Source organism: Stenella coeruleoalba (genome assembly GCF_951394435.1).
Source record: "Stenella coeruleoalba genome assembly, chromosome: 15".
Taxonomy (NCBI): domain Eukaryota; kingdom Metazoa; phylum Chordata; class Mammalia; order Artiodactyla; family Delphinidae; genus Stenella; species Stenella coeruleoalba.
Window position 1 is genome coordinate 27,251,816 of NC_137161.1, and position 20,409 is coordinate 27,272,224.

The 20,409-nt window shown below is 45.7% G+C and overlaps 1 protein-coding gene across 2 annotated transcripts; it reads right to left on the reverse strand.

The window, feature by feature from the left end:
- Positions 1–3,219: 3,219 nt before the first annotated feature.
- On the reverse strand, positions 3,220–20,342 carry TBC1D20 (TBC1 domain family member 20). 2 transcript variants are annotated; one of them, XR_013831567.1, is made up of 9 exons: positions 20,111–20,342; positions 13,523–13,708; positions 10,081–10,161; positions 7,579–7,765; positions 7,297–7,398; positions 6,215–6,356; positions 5,200–5,387; positions 4,119–4,937; positions 3,220–3,603 (listed from the first exon to the last, which is right to left on the reverse strand). XR_013831567.1 is itself a non-coding variant. In XM_079944760.1 (8 exons), the coding sequence occupies exons 1-8, from the start codon at positions 20,178–20,180 to the stop codon at positions 4,682–4,684; spliced, it is 1,212 nt and encodes a 403-aa protein (XP_079800886.1). In that variant the 5' UTR covers positions 20,181–20,342; the 3' UTR covers positions 3,220–4,681. The 2 variants fall into 2 exon arrangements, 1 of the variants encoding a protein (XP_079800886.1); XM_079944760.1 differs by having other exon boundaries at positions 3,220–4,937.
- Positions 20,343–20,409: the final 67 nt, after the last annotated feature.

Consider the following 20,409-nt stretch of genomic DNA (forward strand, 5'->3'; position numbering starts at 1 on the left):
ACTGGGCCCCAGCACCAACTCTCCAGGGCGGACTTGAAACCAAACCCCACAGGCTCTGGACTCAGACCATCTACCTGAGGAAGCAGCTGGAGGTCCCAAATGTGCTTGTGTGACACAATCTTTTTCTCCAGGGATGGGGAAGGCAAGGGGAAGCACGTTGCTCAGATAAAGAGCAGCTGCTAATGTGGGCAGGAAGTGGTGGATGGGCCCCACAGCCCATGCCAGAGTAACATGTGTCTTCTAGTGTCCGGGGCTGCCGTGAAAGCCACTCACTTAAAAAGCAGGAAGCTGGAGGCAAGCCCACAGCCTTGCCAGCTCACAAAAGCTGCTCGGCAGGGCTTCCCTGGTGGCGCAGTGCTTGAGAGTCCGCCTGCCGATGCAGGGGACACGGGTTTGTGCCCCGGTCCGGGAGGATCCCACATGCCGCGGAGCGGCTGGGCCCGTGAGCCATGGCCACTAAGCCTGCGCGTCCGGAGCCTGTGTTCCGCTGCAGGAGAGGCCACAACAGTGAGAGGCCCGCGTACCGCAAAAAAAAAAAAAAAAAAAAAAAGCTGCTTGGCAAATTCCAACCAAATGTAAATCTGCAGAAAAGGCAACTAGCAAGTAAAGGGCCTTTGTGAGGAAAAGGCAGCGGGGGGTCACCAGCAGCAAAAGGAAGCAAGCAAGCAGGCTGAGCCGCAGGCCCCATCACCTTTCAGTTGGATTTGGCAAAAGCCTCTGGCCTATTCTTCCTTTCAGTCACCACTTAATCCGGGGATGAGCTCCCCGGGCCCAAGTGCAGGGCTGGCTTAAGGCATTTATTGATCCATTAATGTTCCCTGAAATGGAATCAAAACACTTGCACAACTTCAGTTTGTAAAGCATTTTCACAAACATCAGTTCATTAAAGCGTCCATGTGGGATGGGACCATCCCTATTTTACTGTCATTGACAGTGAGTTCTAGAGATGTAGTGACTTGAAGAAGCTCATATAACCAGGAAGGAACACACTTGCCATCATGTCACCAGGAACTCTCTCCAAACCCAGTTTTGGTCATGGCCCATCCTCATCCCCCAAATTGCCTACAGAGTCCCAACTCCCTTCCACAGAGCTCAAAGCTCTCCCTGGCCTGACCCCCAAGTACCCTTCCATTGCCATTGCCCACTCCATCTTTCTACAAAACACCCACACTTGTTATTCAGCTTTTTTTTTTTTTTTTTTTTTTTGAGGTACGCGGGCCTCTCACTGTTGTGGCCTCTTCCGTTGCGGAGCACAGGCTCTGGACGCGCAGGCTCAGCGGCCATGGCTCACGGGCCCAGCCGCTCTGCAGCACACGGGATCCTCCCAGACCAGGGCACGAACCCGTGTCCCCTGCATCAGCAGGCAGACCCCCAACCACTGCGCCACCAGGGAAGCCCTTCAGCTATTATTTTTACACTAATTTCCCCTCAGCCTTGCGTGTTGTGCAGTATTTTCTGACACCACTTCTCTGATTTCCAACACCAACTGAGTGTCCAACAATTCAATTCAGTTCTGACACTAACTACCTGGAATTAGCATCTGATGCCACAAGTTAAAAGGCTCAATCCCACAAGACTGTCCCACTTCAGACCCAGCTGCAAATGCGGTGCCCAGACTACTCACACTTCTGCCTGGCCAACTACAAGTTCAGTGGTTTCTACAAAACCCTCTCAGTTTCAGTAATTTGCTATAAGTACTGACAGAACTCAAGAGAACACTTTACTTACATGTACTGATTTATTATAAAGGACACAACTCAGGAACAGCCAAATAAAAGAGATGAATAGGGCAAGGAACGGGGGGGAAGAGGGTGCAGTGTTCCCAAGCCCTCTCGGGCCATGCCACCCTCCCAGCACCTTGATGTGTGTGCCAACCCAGCGGCTCTCCCGATCTCTGAATCAAGAGTTTTGGCAGTGCTCAATGTCCAGCCTCCCCTCCCCTCCCAGGAGGTCAGTGGTGGGGCTCAAAGTTCTCACGCTCTAATCACTTGGTCTTTCCGGTGACCTGTGCCATCCAGGGGTCCCACCTTAAGTCACTTCATTAGCATAAACTCAGGTGGGATCAAAAGGAAATCATTATGAACAAAAGACACTCCTATCACTCAGAAAATTCTAAGGGTTTCAGGGGAAGTGGGGACAAAACCCAAATATTTATTTCACCACACATACCCTTCCTTCAGTTTTCTATTTATCAAAATTCTCTTTACATTCAATCAACTATGAAACTGCCACTGAAAACCAATTGCTCCTTCAATGCAGTTCTCTGGTGAGGTCCCAGAGGCAGGGCGGTGTCCTGGCCAGCCCTGTGTCCTCCACAAGTCAAATCAAAGGACAGCATGGGCAGCTGGCCTACGGTGATGGGACACGGTCGGGGAGCTGAGTGATGCCTGCTCAGCCTTCAGCCCCCTTACGTCTCCCCTCTGGGCCAAGGAAACAGTGGACCCAGGCAACGTGGGTTCTTGCCTCGGGAAAAACAGAAACAGGACTGCAGGTACTGTCCAAGCTCTCCGGGCAAGTCAAGGCCAACCAGGAGTCCACAGATACAGCACATCTCCAGGTCAGGGGTGGAAGGGAGGGAGCATCAAGGCCAGATGTCTAAAGCTAAAGCCACTCCAACAAGGAAAGAATGACAGAAGCGATCAGTAGCCACATATGGCTGTTTATTTCATACAGGGCTCTGTACAAAATATTTACACATATTCCTTACAGAATAGTAAACCACTTGAAGGTAAAAAGATAATGCTTTCTTCTCATTGGCAGGGGATAATCCTGATGTCAGAAAAGCTATAAAGCAAATGAACTTCCTCCTTCCTAGGCCACAACAAAAGTCAATGCCACCTGCTTCCTGGGATCCAAAAAGCCATGGCCTTGGGACCCTGATCACATGCACCTCCCTTCCTCTTCCCCATCAATTCCTTCAGTATTTACAGACAGGTCCAAGGGCCTGTGGCAGGAGGGGCCGATGCTGCCCATTTGGAAAGATGACAAGAGGACAAATTTGTTGCGGGAGAAGACTGGGAACTTCTGTCACGTCATCTGGATCCTGGAAGACTTTCCTTTGTCTTGATAAATCTACCACTTTCTAGACTCATCCATCCACATCACGCTAACCCCAGGTGGGACTCCTGCTATGAGAATGACCTGCCACTTCGAGCTTGTTTTGGTTGTAAAGTGCTTAGTGAACTCAGTGTGGACAGATGCCTCTCCTAACCGCTCTGCACACCGTGGGCATACGGGGAGGACGTGGAGGGCTGGGTGGGGTGGGGTGGAGTGCTTCTGGCATGTTTACTCTAAGAAAACACCTGCCAAGAGAGAACAGTGCCTGCGACAGACCAGGAAAATAAAAATACACGGCTGCTTCACACTAGACACCCCAGTTCTTCAGAGCAGCAAAAGGCACTTTTTTTCAAGCCACAGTTAATCTAAAACAAACCTGGCTTCGCTTATAGGAAAAGCTGTACCAGAGGAAGTGAATATCCACCTTGTTCTTGAGACCTGGAGAGTCCTTAGGAAGCCTCGAGCTGGCTGTCCCAGGCTCCCGCCACACGCTTCAGGATGCAGCTTGTCCCCTTCTGGGTGCGGACGAGTTCCCAGTGACATTTCCTACCAGGAAGGAGAGACCAGCAGCTGAGGAGATAAGTTAAACCCAAAAAACAAAGCCAAGGTTGTGAGTGGATGCCTATTTGGGAGTAGAAGGGTGACTGGAGGAAAACAGGAGGGAAAGAAGGGGAGCTGGAGAAGAAGAGGGCACTACGGAAGTGTGGGGCTGCTTACAAATAGCAACTCTGACTAAAGTGAAATGTTAAATAATTGAGTAGAAAGGAAACTGCAGGGTTTTAGAAGCTTATCCTTCTGACGAGAACGATTTTTTTTTTCCATGAAGGAACTATTACTTTAAAAGTGAGGGTACTTTACATGTTGGGTGTATGTAATTCTAAAAATAGTAGTAAAAGTGTCTTTTATATGCATTGTCATGTGGCTTGTGGAAGAGAATAAGGAGAAAAAAAAAAAAAGGCAGGCAAAAACCAGCCTATGTCTGCGCCCTAAAATGTAACATTCCTTCCTGTTTGACTGGAAATGCCCAAGTGATTTCTAGCCTGAAAATAGGTAGGATTTACCTAGTAACCTAGTTCACATGTGTCTCTTAGATTTCTGACCAGCTAATGGAGCTGTTCTTAAAAGGGGGCCAATCTTGCTCCCAGGCTGGCCTTCTCTGCCCCTTCGCCTTCATTCCAAGGTCTGACTTCTTTAGCAGCAGCTTCGTCCTTCTTTGTCTGGCTGAAGCAGTCAGAACGGGAGGAGCTGCCAGGAGGGCATTCAGTGGTCCAGCTTACTACGAGCAGCCAAGATGCTCCCCAGTGACCAGGCCCAGCGGGTTCCTAAGGCAGCCGGGAGCTGCAGAAACCCACTTCCCTCAACACAAGAGGGGGCAGCAGAGAGCCCACTCAGAAGCCCACTGTGAGGCAGAAAGAGTTCTGTGCTCAGGACCCGAGTGCCCAGCGTCACGCAGGCTCTGCTACCGGCCTCTGAGGCAAAGGCATCCACGGACGGGGGGAAGGGTGCAGAAATAGAAAACCCTTGACAGAAACCCTTTTAATAAAGGAAATTCCACCCCCTCCCAATCTGTCCATGGAAGGGTGAGACCTTGATGTCATGTAAGAGGAAGTGTCTTCTCAGGCATTTAGGGAAACAGCTGCAGCTGAAACTTTGGGGCCCACTCCAGGGCACTTTTCACCACAGCCAGAGCGGCTGCTCCAAGTGCCACCGTCAGTCCCATCACTGCCAGCTTCACAAAGCGGTTGGTCCTTGGTTTGGTCAGGACATCTTTTGTTCGCTCCTCAGGCCGCAGAAGTCCCCGAAACCGCTGCCGAAGTACCATGTCAGGCCTCTGCTGGGCTGATGCCAGCTCAAAGTCTTTGAAGGTAGAGGCTGCCGTTCTGCAGAGGAGAAGGAGACAGAAGGGAATGGGATGAGAGAAGGAGGGAAAAAACTAGATTAAATAGGCTGAGGGCAGAGACATCCATTGCTCAGAAAATTCTTCTTATAAAGACCCATGAAGTCTCAAGTGGGGATTCCACTAGCATAAGCATAGGTCTCTGGAAACACCACTCCCAGCCCCGTCCCCACCAGACACAGTCTTCCATCATTTCTGCTCACTAACGAACACCCCTGTTCAACCGGTGCCATGGCCCCACTCACTTCTCAGCTTGCTGTTGGGCAGCTGCCTCCCGAGCAAGTTCGGACGGGGGGAACTGAACAAAGAGGTCTCCTGCTCTACTGATCAGTGTCTCATAGGGCAGGTCCTGAGGGATCTGGGACAACAGGTGGTGGACTGAGGCCATGTCGCAGTCACAATCCAGGACTTCCTGCTCTCGATACAACACGATCTGTGGGGAGCAAGGCCTTGCATCAGAGACCAGAACATACAGGGCCTTGGCCACTTCATTCCATTCTCCTTAGAGGTGAATTTCAATTGGTACCAAACAGGGCTCACCCCAAAGGTTCAGCAAATTCTTGTATTCATCTAGGAAATAATGATGTACACATCTGAGCACTTTTCCCACTGGGCAAACCCTTCCTGCTGAGGCAAACTTCCACCCCATGACGTGAAAGGCTGACCAATTAAATGAAGGAGGTTCTTTTAGGAGGAAGGAAAGAAGAAGGATTACTGGAGATTCCTAGCTCCAGCACAGAAGAAATGGTTCAAAACAGCAGAAAGAATGGTCTTGCTCTCTTTAAAGGACAATGAAGAGTGCTGTGAGTGCCCACCTCCACCCTCACGCCGGATGGTTCAGGCCCCTCTGATAACTGGGGCCCCTCAACCCCGACTAAAAGCCATCTCAACTTTCTATCATAATGCCACACTTCTGCTTTTCTTAAACCCGGAGTTGGGGTTGTACGAGCTCCAGGAGTTGTCAACAGAAACCCTGATAATTCACAACGCCCACGAGCATCTGAAAGGTTCAGAAGAATCACGCGGTAAACAAACCTAACCATTCTGTTCAACTAGCAGCTCCCAAACTTACTGTCACACAGAACATTTGTTTCTCCCATGACTCTCCCATTAACATTCCACAGAACAGTGTCCAGAGACGCCAGCCTGGGGAAGTGCTGTCTTTGGCGTCTCCATAATCACCAGGTTTCCCTTTAGGGAACGTGATCACGCTGGATTTGAGGATGCACACCAAGCTGCTGGCTCATGGTCTATACCTACCACAGCTGCAAAGTAAATGGGCATCAGTGGGTGGCAGGCCAGGAAGAAGTCGTATAACCGCACGACGTGCCTGAAGTCAGACAGGACGTGCCCAAACCAGGTGATGAGCCAGCTGAGCGCAAAGATGGTCCCCACCTCGGCACTAGGAGCAAGGAAGTCCAGATGTTAGGTTCCCTGCTGAGTCATCCCTTCCCCCTCCCTGGGCCTTCTTTGTCCTCAGTGCTGTGTGAAGAAAGCATTTGAGAAACATGCTTTTTGGAAAATTCAGCCACCTACAAATTCAGCATCTTCTCCTCACAACACAGAAAGTCCTTACAATATACCCAACATCATGACACTAATACCACAATAGGGTCCTGGTGGCCTTATCTCCCTGGGTGCTCTCCTAATGGCCAACAAACGTCAACTAAAGCAACAAGAATTAGCTGTTTTCAGAGAACTACACCACCATTTTCCTTCTGAGAAAGTCCATCCTTTGGGGGGGCACAGGCACATATTCTCAGGCTTGAAAACACAACTGTATTAATTTTACAGTTAACATGAGGTGACTGAAACACCTTAAGACACAGCCTTTTTTTTTTCTTTTTTAAAGAGAGGCAGGCATTGGCCAAGGACACATTTCCAACTAAACAGAAGAGAAAAATCATATGAGAACTGCAAAGTGTATTTCTTCTCCTTGGTATGTGGTGAATAAAGCAACCCACAGATGGCCTTGCCTTTCTCGCCTCTGGATCCTACAGAACTCTGTACTTCTGTTGCAGCAGTAACCTCAAAGTCTACCTTGGCGTACTTACCTTGTCCACCTCCCTCCACTAGAGGTAAGCTCCTCAAGGGCATGGGCTGTGACCTCTCTTCTATCCCCCCAAGAGGCACAGCACCCAAAGAGTGTTCCAAGACTGTGCACAGAACTGAATTATCCAGACTGCTGATGACTGGAAAGGACAACTCGGAAGAACGTAACACTAATCGACATAAGATGATGATGCAACTGAGCTACACTTGTGAAGAATAAACAAAGGCTAGGAGAAAGCTGAAGAGGGGTGTGTGTGTACGTACACACATAAATGTAGACACATATATACCTCTGCATGAAGTCATGGAGGTCTGGATTCACCTGGTCAATGATGGGCATCAGATAGTTTAGTATATGCTTGGTGTTGTCCATTGTTGGATCCATGAAATCCCTAGAAGGAGACAATTCAATGAGCTCGGTCAGACCAAATACTGGGATCAGGGTTTGGGGGCAGTAAGGTGGAGTGGGGTTCAAACCACTGAAAACACTGACTAGGAAATGGGCTGAGGAGTTATCCCCAGGGGGACTTGAGGAGTGATACCCATCCTCTTATGCTGCTTTGTGCTGGTACCTGAGGTGATGGGTAGACAATTTTTCTACCAGGGACGTTGCCAGCTTCTCGCCTACCACCAGCAAAAATGTGACCACGATGTCGTGGTAGCCCTGGTAGTAGTGCAGCTGAGGGTTGCGCTCCAAGATGAGGAGGATGATGTCGATCAGTTCTTCTTGGAGCCCTTCTCTCTGTTCTTCTGGCATGCCTGGGGAGGGGAGGGCAGGGGAGATGCACTTGAACATGGCAAGCAGCCTAGTAACACAGAGGTTAGGAAGACGGTCAGCAGTGGATTAGCAGAGAAAGTGTTTAATAAAAGAAAATTAATTACAACAATCTGGCAACACATTCAAGATACACACACTGTTGATACTGCCTGACATGTAGGAAAGAGCCACAGACTGGCTACCTTACAGTGGGGGAACCCAACCAACACCATCTTAAAACCCGGGTCACCACAGGTCATGCTACCAACAGTGTGACTAGTGGACAGCACGTGCCTCCCGATGTGCTGCAGGGAAAACTCAGCACCACTTTGGTGGAATTCCTATCAAGAGTTCATCACCTGAACCTTAAAAGGAGGAAACACCAGATAAACCGAAACTGAGAGAGATTTTATAAAATAACTGGCCTGTCATAAAATACAAAGGGACTATTCCAGAATAAAGGAAGCTAAAGAGATATGAAGACTGAATGGAAAATGCATGAATTTGTATCTCCTTTTCCTATAAAGAACATTATTGGAATAAATGGTGAAATCTGAATAAAATCTGTATTAGCAGTAAATACTGTCAATGTGATACTGATTTTAAGTGTGATTATGTAATAAGAGCCGTGTTTTAAAAAAATATACCCTGAAATATTTAGGGATAAAGGGGCACCATGTGTGTAATTTATTCTTAATAGTTCAGAAAAAAATTTGCGTGTGTGTACCACAAAGGAGAGAGAGAAAGCAATACTAAGGTAAATATAGTAAAAGGTTGACATATAAGAAAATCTGTGTAAAAGCCACCTGGGGAATTCCTTGTCCTACTTTTGCAACTTTTCTGTAGGTATGAAATTATATAAAAACAAAAAAATGTAAGAGATGCATGTTGCCCTCAGAAACAAACTAAATATCACAGGAAGTACTGATGTCCTTGATCCAAAGACGCAGCTGGAAACAGAAAGGCTGTCTCGGGAGACCTGGCGCGCGCGCGCCTAGTTCTGGCAGCGGTCAGTGTGGCTCCTCGGCTCATCTGGCTTTTAGTATAAAAATGCCAACCCTTGGCCTCATGACCTGTTTTAGAAGAACGGCACACAGCACAGCTTTCCTACACCATTAGGTTTTCCAGTCAAAAACAGATCTTACGAGAGAAAACAGCTAATACAAGAGCCCAGACTAAACCGAACAAAGGTTTTTAGGTGAGAGTGAAGCTCATCTCTTGCCCGTTTCTACCTACCCCTTCTCAAAAAGGCACACTCTAAAAGATAAAAAAGAACATGGAGTAAACCAACTACTATGGATAGGTAAAGTAATGAAAGTAGCGAGAGAAAAAAAGTAAACCTTATTTGAATTTTCAGTATAAAAGAGGTCAGCTAAGCTCAGAAGAACGTGAATGTAAAAAAATATGAAACCACATGGAAAGTTCAGCCTACAAGAATAATATCATAGACTGATGTTACATAAGTGGAAGAGGAATAAAGGGCTCAGAGGAAAAACAGGTTACCTAGGGAAAAATATGGAATGCATCTGTCTATGTGGTCTCCTCAAGACCAGCAGGATAGGAAAAGAGCCTTTCCAGGAACCAAGGGTGCAAGCAGGAAAGAGGCCCTTTAACAGACAAAATCCAATGCCAGAGCATGGGTTCTGAAGAGTGAGAAAATGGGTTTAGAGGTTCTTGTTCCCTCCAGCAATTCTCCTCTCTTCATGGACCTAAGGTGGAGTTGCCAAAGGAAGAGAAATAGATGAGGTTTGCTGGCCAGTTTCCTTCATGGTGAAACTGGAGACAATGGTTATTCTTCTCATTATTCCTGGGAATGGGGAGACAATTTTAGGAACAGACTCTTTAAACATGTAGTGATTGGCCTTCCTTCCAGTCCAAGGGCCCCAATATACGTATATGCAAGATACCGCTATGTATAAATGAAGATATTAATAGTTCTTGTTATAGTGACCACTTCCAAACCAATCGGCTCTTTAAAGCCAGACCGATGGCTCTAGCAATCCCTATAAAGTCTCCTCTAAGGCTCTGAAGGGGGAAAAACCCTCTTCTCTCATCTACCACCTCTAGGCCAAAAGACATTATTTTAGGCTCAGGCCTTCACAGTGCGGTTCTGAACTGACTGAGACAGTGAAAGAATGACGCGGCAGATGAGGAGCACAATGGGTCCCTGAGGAGGTAGGGTCCTGCATGCGGTCACGCTCTGTGCTGGGATGGAAGCTTCCTGGGACAAGCAAGCACCAACACAAGAAAGTAAGTGCAACTGGGACAGAAGCCACCCCGCCACCCCCGACCCAGGAAGACCGAGAGCACGTCTCACCAGGAGGGAACCTCCGTAAAGACCGCCTGACATCCAGGAGCACTTGTTGGTAGTCCTTGCTCATCTGTCGTAGGTCGTTCCCTATTGAAGGAAAAAGAACATGTTATTGCAAGAACCTCTGGGAAGCCACATCAGGAGCAAAACATCCTGGCATGACATAAAAGGCCTGAAAGACATACTCGGGCTTTTCTTGAAGGGGACATGACTCAAGATACAACATTTGGAGAGGAATCCCTGGTTTAGTTCCAAACACGCTGTTTCACGCAAGTCATGATGACCATAAGAGGAGGGAACACAGATTATCCAGGAGGCTACAGGGTGCAAAGAGCAGCAGAGAAGTCAGGAGGCCAGGAGTTGCATGCAGGCTGCTACTGTGTGTCACCGGGAGTTGCTCTGAATTTCAAAGCCCACATCTGTACAATGGGGATTACTCCCTTCCGTGTGTACCTCTCAGATTACTGTAAGGATCAAATAAGATCATGATTGTGGAAACCACAGACCACTGGAAAAACTCTAACATCTGTAAAGTCTAGGGAACACTGAGCTGTTCAGAAAGGAGTATTAAGATAAACTCACATAAAAAAGAACCTAACCTCTCTTGACCCTGCAATTCTAAAACTAAGACACTGCAAGCAGGAGACAGTACTTGTGTTCAGTTGTTAAGCCCAACTGAAAGTAAGGAGGCAGTCTCTAGCTGTTATATATATAAAAGTGTACATTTCCTTCATAACCGAAATCAAAACTTACTAGAGGAGCCTGTACAATACTTCTGCATACACAGACTTCATCTTATAAAGATATGGGAAATCTGGAATCTGATGGAACACCATCTCAGGATTTAGAGTGTGAATACAGCAATGCCTTTTCCTTCCAACAAAAAGATCACTGCTCTGAGGCAGCCCGGTTCCAAAGATAATAACAAGGGGCAACTTAAAACATCTACTCAGGAGGCTTCCCTGGTGGCGCAGTGGTTGAGAGTCCGCCTGCCGATGCAGGGGACACGGGTTCGTGCCCTGGTCCGGGAGGATCCCACATGCCGCGGAGCAGCTGGGCCCGTGAGCCATGGCCACTGAGCCTGCGTGTCTGGAGCCTGTGCTCCACAACGGGAGAGACCACAACAGTGAGAGGCCCGCATACCGCAAAAACAAAACAAAACAAAACAAAAAAACATCTACTCAGGGACTTCCCTGATGGTCCAGTGTTAAAGAATCCACCTTCCAGTGCAGGGGATGTGGGTTTGATCCCTGGTCGGGGAACTAAGATCCCACATGCTGTGGGGCAACTAAGCCCACACGCTACAACTACCAAGCCCGCGTGCCTCAACTAGGGAGCCTGAGTGCCGCAAACTAGAGCCCTCACCCTCTGGAGCCCACGTACCACAACCAGAATGAGAAAACCTGTACGCCACAACTAGAGAGAAGGCTGCATGCTGAAACAGAGCCTGTGTGATGCAATGAAGGAGAAACCAGCGCTGCAACAAAAGATCCTGCGTGCTGCAACTAAGACTCGACGCAGCCATAAATAAATAAATTAATTTTAAAAACCCATAAAATAAATAGGTATACTAAAAAATAAAACAAAAATACCATCTACTCGGCTGTACCACAACACTGTGAACTTTTTTCAGCAGAGGCTGTTTTAATCATCTCTAGTACCTGGCTCACATTAGGAGCACAAATAGTACTTGCCAAATGAATGAAAGAATCCCCAGCACCTGGACTTTTGCCAAACATAGCAGGAAAGCAATAAATTTTTGTGGAGTGAATAAATGACAAAGTGGATTCACTGTTTTGCTGTACTTTCTTTTGTATTCTGCGGAAGTTTTTTTTTTTTTTTACTACACGGGCCTTGCAAATAAGTACAGTTGCCCCTCAGTATTCAAGGCGGATTGGTTCCAGGACCCCCAAGGATACCAAAATCCACAGATGCTCAAGTCCCATGTATTAAGTGGTCTAATATTTGCATATAACCCATGCACATCCTCCCATATACTTTTTAATTAATTATTATTATTTTTTTATTGGGGTATAGTTGTTTTACAACTCCCGTATATTTTAAATCACCTCTAGATTACTTATAAAACCTAATACAGGACTTCCCTGGTGGCACAGTGGTTAAGAATCCGCCTACCAATGCAGGGGACATGGGTTTGATCCCTGGTCCAGGAAGATCCCACATGCCATGGAGCAACTAAGCCCGTGTGCCACAACTACTGAGCCTGTGCTCTAGAGCCCGCGAGCCACAACTACTGAGCCCATGCACCACAACTACTGAAGCCCACATGCCTAGAGCCCATTCTCCGCAACAAGAGAAGCCACTGCAATGAGAAGCATGCACACCATAGCAGAGTAGTCCCTGCTAGCAGCAACTAGAGAAAGCCCGTGTGGAGCAACGAAGAACCAACGTGGCCAAAAATAAATAAATTAAATATAAATAAATTAAAAAAAAAAACCTAATACAATGTAAATGCTATGTAAATAGTTGGAGAGCACAGCAAATTCAAGTTTTGCTTTCGGAAATTTCTGGAGGTTTTTTTTTTTTTTTTACAGAATATATTTGATCCATGGTTGGTTGAATCCTTGGACTTGGAGAGGCCAACTGTAACAGTTTTTCATAGAATTACAGAATTTTAGAATTCAAAATGGTCTTAGTATTTCCTCATAAAAAGTTTTTTTGTTTTTATAAGGACCGTAGAGGTATTACCTCTTCCTATAGCCCCACGTTTCTCAAAATGCGGTCCATGTGTGTCAGAATTAGGTGGGATTCTTGTTAAAATACATATTCCTACAACCCACTTCTAAGTGAATGTAAACTGGAATATACATTTTTGTTTGTTTGTTTCTTGGCCATGCCGTGCAGCTTGTGGGATCTTAGTTCTCTGACCAGGGATCGAACCCGGGCCCTCGGCAGTGAAAGCATGGAGTCCTAACCACTGGACCACCAGGGAATTCCCAGAATACACATTTTTTTTTTTTTTTTTTTGCTGTATGCAGGCCTCTCACTGTTGTGGCCTCTTCCGTTGCAGAGCACAGGCTCCTGACGCGCGGGCTCAGTGGCCATGGCTCACGGGCCCAGCCGCTCCGCCGCATGTGGGATCTTCCCGGACCGGGGCCCGAACCCGTGTCCCCTGCATCGGCAGGCAGACTCTCAACCACTGTGCCACCAGGGAAGCCCCAGAATATACATTTTTAATAAACTCCCCTAACTAGCCAGTAATAGCTAGCTACCTACCTACCTAATAAAAACTCATTCCATTTTTTATTAAAATTCTACTTACCAGTTTGGTCTTATTTTCAGAGTAGGCTCAAGCATATCCTAAAATGCTTTAGGTGTTTACTCATCTACTCTTGGTTTGAAATGAGCATAAAAATCAAAGACCCTGGCATTCTTTTTCCCTGCCTCCTAGACAAGCTCCCCTTCACAGCACCTCACCCCTAATTACCTGATATAGGAGGTGGATCATTGGTGTTGACATTGAGGAGCTTGGGCCACACTTTCCGCCTGATCTCATCAGTCAGGAGCCCTCCTTCACTGATAGCCATACGTCTAAGGGCAGCCACATCAGTGGGATCACTGTTCAGAGCCTGGTAGATCTCTGCCACTTTCTTTTTCCTTTTGGCATTAAAGTCTGCAAAACAGAAGGGAAAAGGGCATTAGGCACATATTCAGCATTTGTACATTTTCTCTTCAGGGCTCAATCTCCTTGCTTGGTTTGAGGTAAGGTAGGTATATTTGAAGTCAATCTACCGATATTTCACTAGCACATAGTGTACAAAACACTAAGGAGATATGCCATATAAGTAACAAAAAAGGACATACAATTATAATAAATGCCCAGTACATTCAGATATATCTAACAGTTTTTCCTAATAGAATGACTGTGCTTTCTTAATGCTAAACTTTACAGAGCATACATCTCTCTCTCTCTTTTTAAAATAAATTTATTTATTTATTTTTGGCTGCGTTGGATCTTCGTTGCTGCCCACAGGTTTTCTCTAGTTGTGGAGAACGGGGGCTACTCTTCATTGCGGTGTGTGGGCTTCTCATTGCAGTGGCTTCTCTTGTTGCAGAGAATGGGCTCTGGCACGTGGGCTTCAGTAGTTGTGGCACATGGGCTCAGTAGTTGTGGCATACGGGCTTAGTTGCTCCACAGCATGCGGGATCTTCCCAGACCAGGGCTCGAACCCATGTCCCCTGCATTGGCAGGGGAATTCTTAACCACTGCGCTACCAGGGAAGTCCTCAATTTTACTTTTTTAAACAAAACCACACGTGGAAAAAGTCTCCGGTTACACACTAATACAACTGGTAAAACATCAGAATCACATGGAGATATTTTCAAAAGTAGAATGTCAAAGGGTATACTTGGGTCTCCAGTGTGGCTAGTGGTAAGAGAGGCATGATACTGCATACAAAGCAACGGTTTCTCAAGAACCATATTAATTACTGATGATCAGGAAGTACTGTTTTAAGGATCTTATATCCTTATGTGGTAGTCTCTTATTTATACACAGGCATTTTGCTGTGTTTAAATTACTTTTTTAGGAGACTGGTCGAGAGTTTGTGGTTAATGTGCATCAAATTATAATGTTTCTATCTAAAATAATGGGGTAATAATAGGCTGTCAGAGTTTTCACCAGAATGGCTGATTTTAGGAACAGCAAACACAAGAAAAGTTAAACTAGACAACACCAAAGAGATGTCACAAAGCAGTGCACTATAATTGCCCAAAAAAGGTATGTGCAGACACCAAGAGTTCAGACAGCTGTGGGTCAGGCTAATCTGAGAATGCATTACTGAAGAGTGCAATTTAAAAAGAAAGGGGAGGATTCTGAGAGGCTGGGAGGAGAGCTGAAGAAAGGCGTGGAGACAGAAGCACAGGCCCTTTCATTTAACAGTAAATGAACTCATTAAAAAATATTTATGGGGACTTCCCTGGTGGTCCAGTGGATAAGGCTCCATGCTCCCAATGCAGGGGGATGGGGTTCAATCCCTGGTCGGGGAACTAGATCCTGCACGCATGCTGCAACTAAGAGTCCTCATGCCACAACTAAGAAGCCCACATGATACAACTAAAAGAGCCCGCATGCCTCAACTAAAGATCCCGCATGCTGCAATGAAGATCCCGTGTGCTGTAACTAAGACCCAGAGCAGCCAAAATAAATAAACAAATAATTTTTAAAATAAAAATAATAAGTATTTATGTAGCATATACTAGGTACAGGGCACTGGAGTTAATGTAAAGTGGAAGATAACACTGGAAGGTAGGTTAGGCTTTAGAGAGGAATAACAGTGGAAGTAGGTTAGGCTTTAGAAGGGACTAACATCAGAAGGTAGATGTCTGTTTTAGAACAGACACTAAGCGGCTTTCCTCAGTACTGTTCTATTCTGAGGCAACAGTCTACAAATTGTTTCCATGATAACAAAACAAAAAACAAACAAACAAACAAATTGTTTCCATGATAAAGCTGCACATTATTAACGCAAATGAAAGTTGGTACTAATGGCCCTGGTTACCTATCTATGAGAACTGTGACATAAACCATATAAACAGAGGCACCAACTGGTTTGGAGTTAACGTGCAATTGGAGGTGCAGACAGGACCAGGTGCTTTTTCACCCCGGCAAACCTGTTCTCCTGGCTAGACTGTTATTTTCCTTGGTGACCTAGTAGGGGACCATCTGTTCCAGTTTGTCTGAGAGATTTCTGGTTTACACCTATAGTCCTGGCATAACTGTTCATAGCAAACTCTTCTTCCCATCCACACTCTCAAAAATGTCCCAGGTTGGATGCTAAATTAAATAGTTACTCTACCTAGAAATCACGAAAAATCAAGTCTCAATTTCCTGTCAGCACAGCACCTAACTAGTCAAATGTTTATTTACAAAGTGCTTCAAGTTCTTGGCTTGGGCATGTCTTACCATCCATCCATCTGTCCATTGATCTATCCATTCATTTATCAGTCGATCATTTAATGAGCAACTACTTGTAGTAAGCACCATACTGGGATAAAAACATGAATATGACCCCCTCCCAGCCCTTGAGAGGCTCACAGTAGGGAGCGACATAATTATTACACATGATATAACAGAACCATGAAGAATCATGAAAACCCAGAGGAAAGAATAACTACTTCTGAGGCAATCAGGAAAGGCTTCACCAAGAATATATTGTGGTACCTCCTTAAAGAAAAGTTTGCACATGGAAGAGTGTGCTGAAGGGAGAGCATTCCAGAGAGTATGTGCAAAGACCTTGTCACATGAAAGAAACATCATGCCCTGAAAACAGAAAAATTCCAAGTGGCTGAAGTGTTAGGTAAAGGAAGAGAGGCTGGAAGGACTGCAGTAAATGCAGCTAATAGAAGAGTCTGGACTGGATTTATCCTCCACTGAAGGGGAAGACAGGGAGGGATTTTACTTTGGGTCAAAGGGCCATCCTTTGGAAGAGAAGGCTCTATGTTCCCAAAGAGGGATCACTGAGACACAGAAAACAGAAAAGACTTTATATAACAACATAGGCTGAGACAAAATATGTGCAGGAATTGAATTAATTTCCAACAAAGAAAAAAATCAGATATTAAAAAATTTTTTTAATTTAGAGTGCTCTTGTACTTTCTACACATCATAAATTAAGAACACTTAAATGGTAATACTAAACATTTACCGAGACAGCTGACATTTAGAAACCTTGTTAACCTATTTTCTAAGAGTATGGAAAATTTTCCTCAATTTTTCAAGACATATATCCACCCTACCCCTCTTTCCACTTAAGCTATTCAGCAATCTGGGGGAAAAGGAAAATCACTGTTTATATCTTGGAGGAAATAAAACTGTTTGCAATCAGCTGGATTTCCAGTAGGTTTTGGTAAATAATATGCCAAAATTTTAACTAATTCTGAACCCAAACCACAGCTCCAATACTTATTTCTCTAAAAACTCTGTTTGGATTCTACTTAAATCCTGCATTTCAAAATTTACTGCTATCATCTTGATTCTGATGCTCTGTGGGAACTCAACACATACGAGCGGAACAGAACAAATAATTTAGCTTAGCTACTGTTCCTCTGGAAAAACTGGCCTATAGTAAATGGCATTATTTTCCCCATATTACTGTTAAGAATATCCACACCAGAAAACTCTACATAGATTTGTAGGCACTTTGACCTTTTTCTAAAGCTATTGGTGATTCCCAGAGTAGAATGCTGCTCAATTGTGGATTTTAGTGGCTGTCTGTTCAGACCCCAATATCGCCTTTCTCAATCCCATATTCTAGCAATTAAATGTTAGTGGCAGATGAAGAAGGCACTCCTACGTGTGCCACACCCACAGACAAATATTTCATTGCACCTAACGTACATACAGGCTTTGACTGTGACATAAAAAGAGAGGAGAAAACAGCAAACTCAAGTGAGCTAGAGATGTATAAATTACAAAGTGATGAATTCAACTGCTAGACTACACAATGAGGGAGAAGAGGTTCTGCAGAGTCTCAAATGCACAACTAATTTACACATCATATCCTCTTCACCTCAGAAAGAGGAAAGTCAGAGCTTTTCTTGGGACGCTTGGAAAAAGGTTAAAATTAATGTCTAACTATTTTAAGATAAATTTTACATATGGATTTTGGGGTAGGACACATTGCTGGACTTGAGAATGCGATATTTGGGCTTGGGATAAAAGCCCACATTTTCAAATCCCCTTGAATCCTTTCTTCTCCAATTTTTTAATTGCTCCCCTTATAAGGGAGATGTATTATATATTCCAAAGCTGATATCTTCCAAATTTCTTTATAATAAAGGTCTTGGCTTTCGTAACCACGACAGAATGAAATGACTATTCTAGAGCCGGCTGCAAAATATAAGACGCTGCTATAAATAAATCCCTGCTGCCTGAAAAGTAATTCATTCAACAAAGGAAAAAGGAATGACATTGGTACTACTTGGCCTGCTCTCTATTAAAACGATCATTTAAATAAGGAGCACTGAAACAGTAGTTCTTAACAACTCAGATAAAGATGGCTGAGTCTGTTATTGTCTCAAACCTCTCCCTACTCTGGCTACGGAACTCAGGTAGAGATTTCTCCTTCGTTAGAGCAACAGGTATCTTCAAAAGCATCTGGCTTGGGGAACTTAATACACAGGAAAGGGCAATGGCTAAAAATGAGCACTAGCTATGCTTCCTCTAAAAGTTTTTCCATACCAGCAAAATACACATCAGTGACTTAGATCGGGTAAATGATCTACACGCTTAATAAATGAATCTTATGTGCAAGAATAAAATTCCATAATGATTATTTGGTTTAAGTTTGCATGTCAAGAAAGCTTTACAGACTTTAAACAGAAGTTAAACTTAAAAGGCAGAGCTAGCCTTAATCAAAACCATGAAAGAGCAAGTCAGAAAGAGATCCTCCCAGACAGACACCCCTTGCTCCACCCTTGAACTCCTGATGTTGACATTGGAAATTAACTTAAAAATTTATGGTTGAAAAAAAAATTTATGCCTGAACTTCATATCTGTATCAGAGAAATACAGTGGGAGAGGAAAACCTTACCTTATTCTGAGTAAGGTTCCTATTAAAAACAAAATAAAAGAAACTCTGTTTTTGGAGGTACTAATTAGTTTCAACAAACAGTACCCAAATTATCAGAGATTCATTAACTACCTGAAAAATAAAGACATGCACATATGAAGAAAGACTACCCCCAAAATGGAGAAAAATATTCTAGACAGTAAACCAATCTAATCGTAACCTCTGCAAAAGAGAGTTAATAGTATTAGTAACTTTGTCAATTCTCCTATGATTAAAAACAAAACAAAAACAAACAAGAAAAACAGAAAAACAAACTCCTCTCATCTCTAAATTCCTCCCACTTATCCAAAGAAGCAAAATCAAGGAAACAAGGATAAAGTCTCGCAACCTAGGCACAGCTGCACTACATCATGTCACAAGACCCATACCACTTGAGGCAATGACTATTATGCCATGAGGACAGATGTTATATAAACATCAGCAAAGGGTTACAAGGCCAAAGGGCCTAGAGGAGTAATACGAGGAATGAGCTCCATTTCCATGCAGCATTAGAATAGGAGAAAAGGGCAATAACAAAATGAACCCAGAGAAACAAAATGTGAATAACCAGGTGCTTCATCAAAACGTGGGTTGAATATGTGGTTGGTTCTATTACGGGCACCACCCACCAGAAGATGGAAAAGTGGGAAAGTTACCTTAGTCTTCTCCATTTATTAACTGTATGTAAAAGATATTTGAAAACAGCGCACAACGAAACCATGATTTCATGGAAATTAGTATAAGACAGTATAAAAAAATAGAGAGACTCGTTTTTTACACAATTAAACATTAAAATAGGTGGCACAGGATGAGACAGAGTAGATTGGTAGTTGCCAGGAGCTGTGGAGAATGGGGCCTGGGGAATGATGGCCTTTCTTTTTGGCATTAGAAAGGCTCTGGAATTAGTGCGATGGTTGCCCCACCTTGTAAAAATGTACTAAGAACCACTGAACTGTACACTTTAAAGAGTGAATTTCGAGGTAATTAAAAGAAATATGTGGTCCACGGACACCGCGTCACTCCAGACTGCGACCGATGAATGAAGTTTGGGAAACCGGCCTGACCACTACTAGGGAGGCGGCCCCCGGAGCCTGCGGACGTGGCCGGACAGTCTCGGTCGGGGGCGAGGCTTGGCCTCGGTTCTCAGGGAGACCCAATTCTCCTCTCCAGATGCGACGAGGTGGGACGCGGGGCCCCCGCCCGCCCCGTCCTTCCCACTGGGGGTGCGGGTCTGCAGCCAGGGTTCCTCCGGTCCCCTCAGCATCCGCTAACCCCCAATTCCAGGATCTCTTCCACTTCAGACGTGACCCGGGTCTTCAGCCTTTTCCTCTCTCGCACCTCGCGCGGTCGTCCCGGGTCCCCCGGCCCCCTCCTCCGGCTGCTGTCCCCTGACCCTAAGGCCGCCCCTGTCCCTCAGGCCGTCCTCGCAGGCCGCTTCCCGGCGCCCCGGCCGGCTTCCGTACCTGCCTTCCCCGCGCCGCCGTCCCAGCGGCTGGAGGTGGGACCATCATCCTGCGCACTCCGGACGGCCATGTCCCGGGGGCCCGGGCCCGGGCCCGAGCCCCGGCTGGCGGCGGAGCCGACAGAAGACGAGGCAGCGGCCGCGGTATCCAGCGCCGGCTCCGCAGGGTAAGCTCGGCTTGGTCAGCCCGCGGCGCGCAGGCGTCCCCGCGCGGGCTCCGCCCCGTGCCAGCACGTGACCCCGCTACGCCGGACGGGCGGCGGCGGCGGCGGCGGCGGGGGCAGCCGGCGGTCACCCGGG

Coding starts and splice junctions, on each gene's coding strand:
- TBC1D20 (XM_079944760.1), bottom strand. CDS start 20,180: ATGGCCGTCCGGAGTGCGCAGGATGATGGTCCCACCTCCAGCCGCTGG. Junction 7,766..10,080: donor TTTACGGAGGTTCCCTCCTG/GTGAGACGTGCT, acceptor TCCCCTCCCCAG/GCATGCCAGAAGAACAGAGA. Junction 6,357..7,296: donor CTCCATGACTTCATGCAGAG/GTATATATGTGT, acceptor CCTTGCTCCTAG/TGCCGAGGTGGGGACCATCT.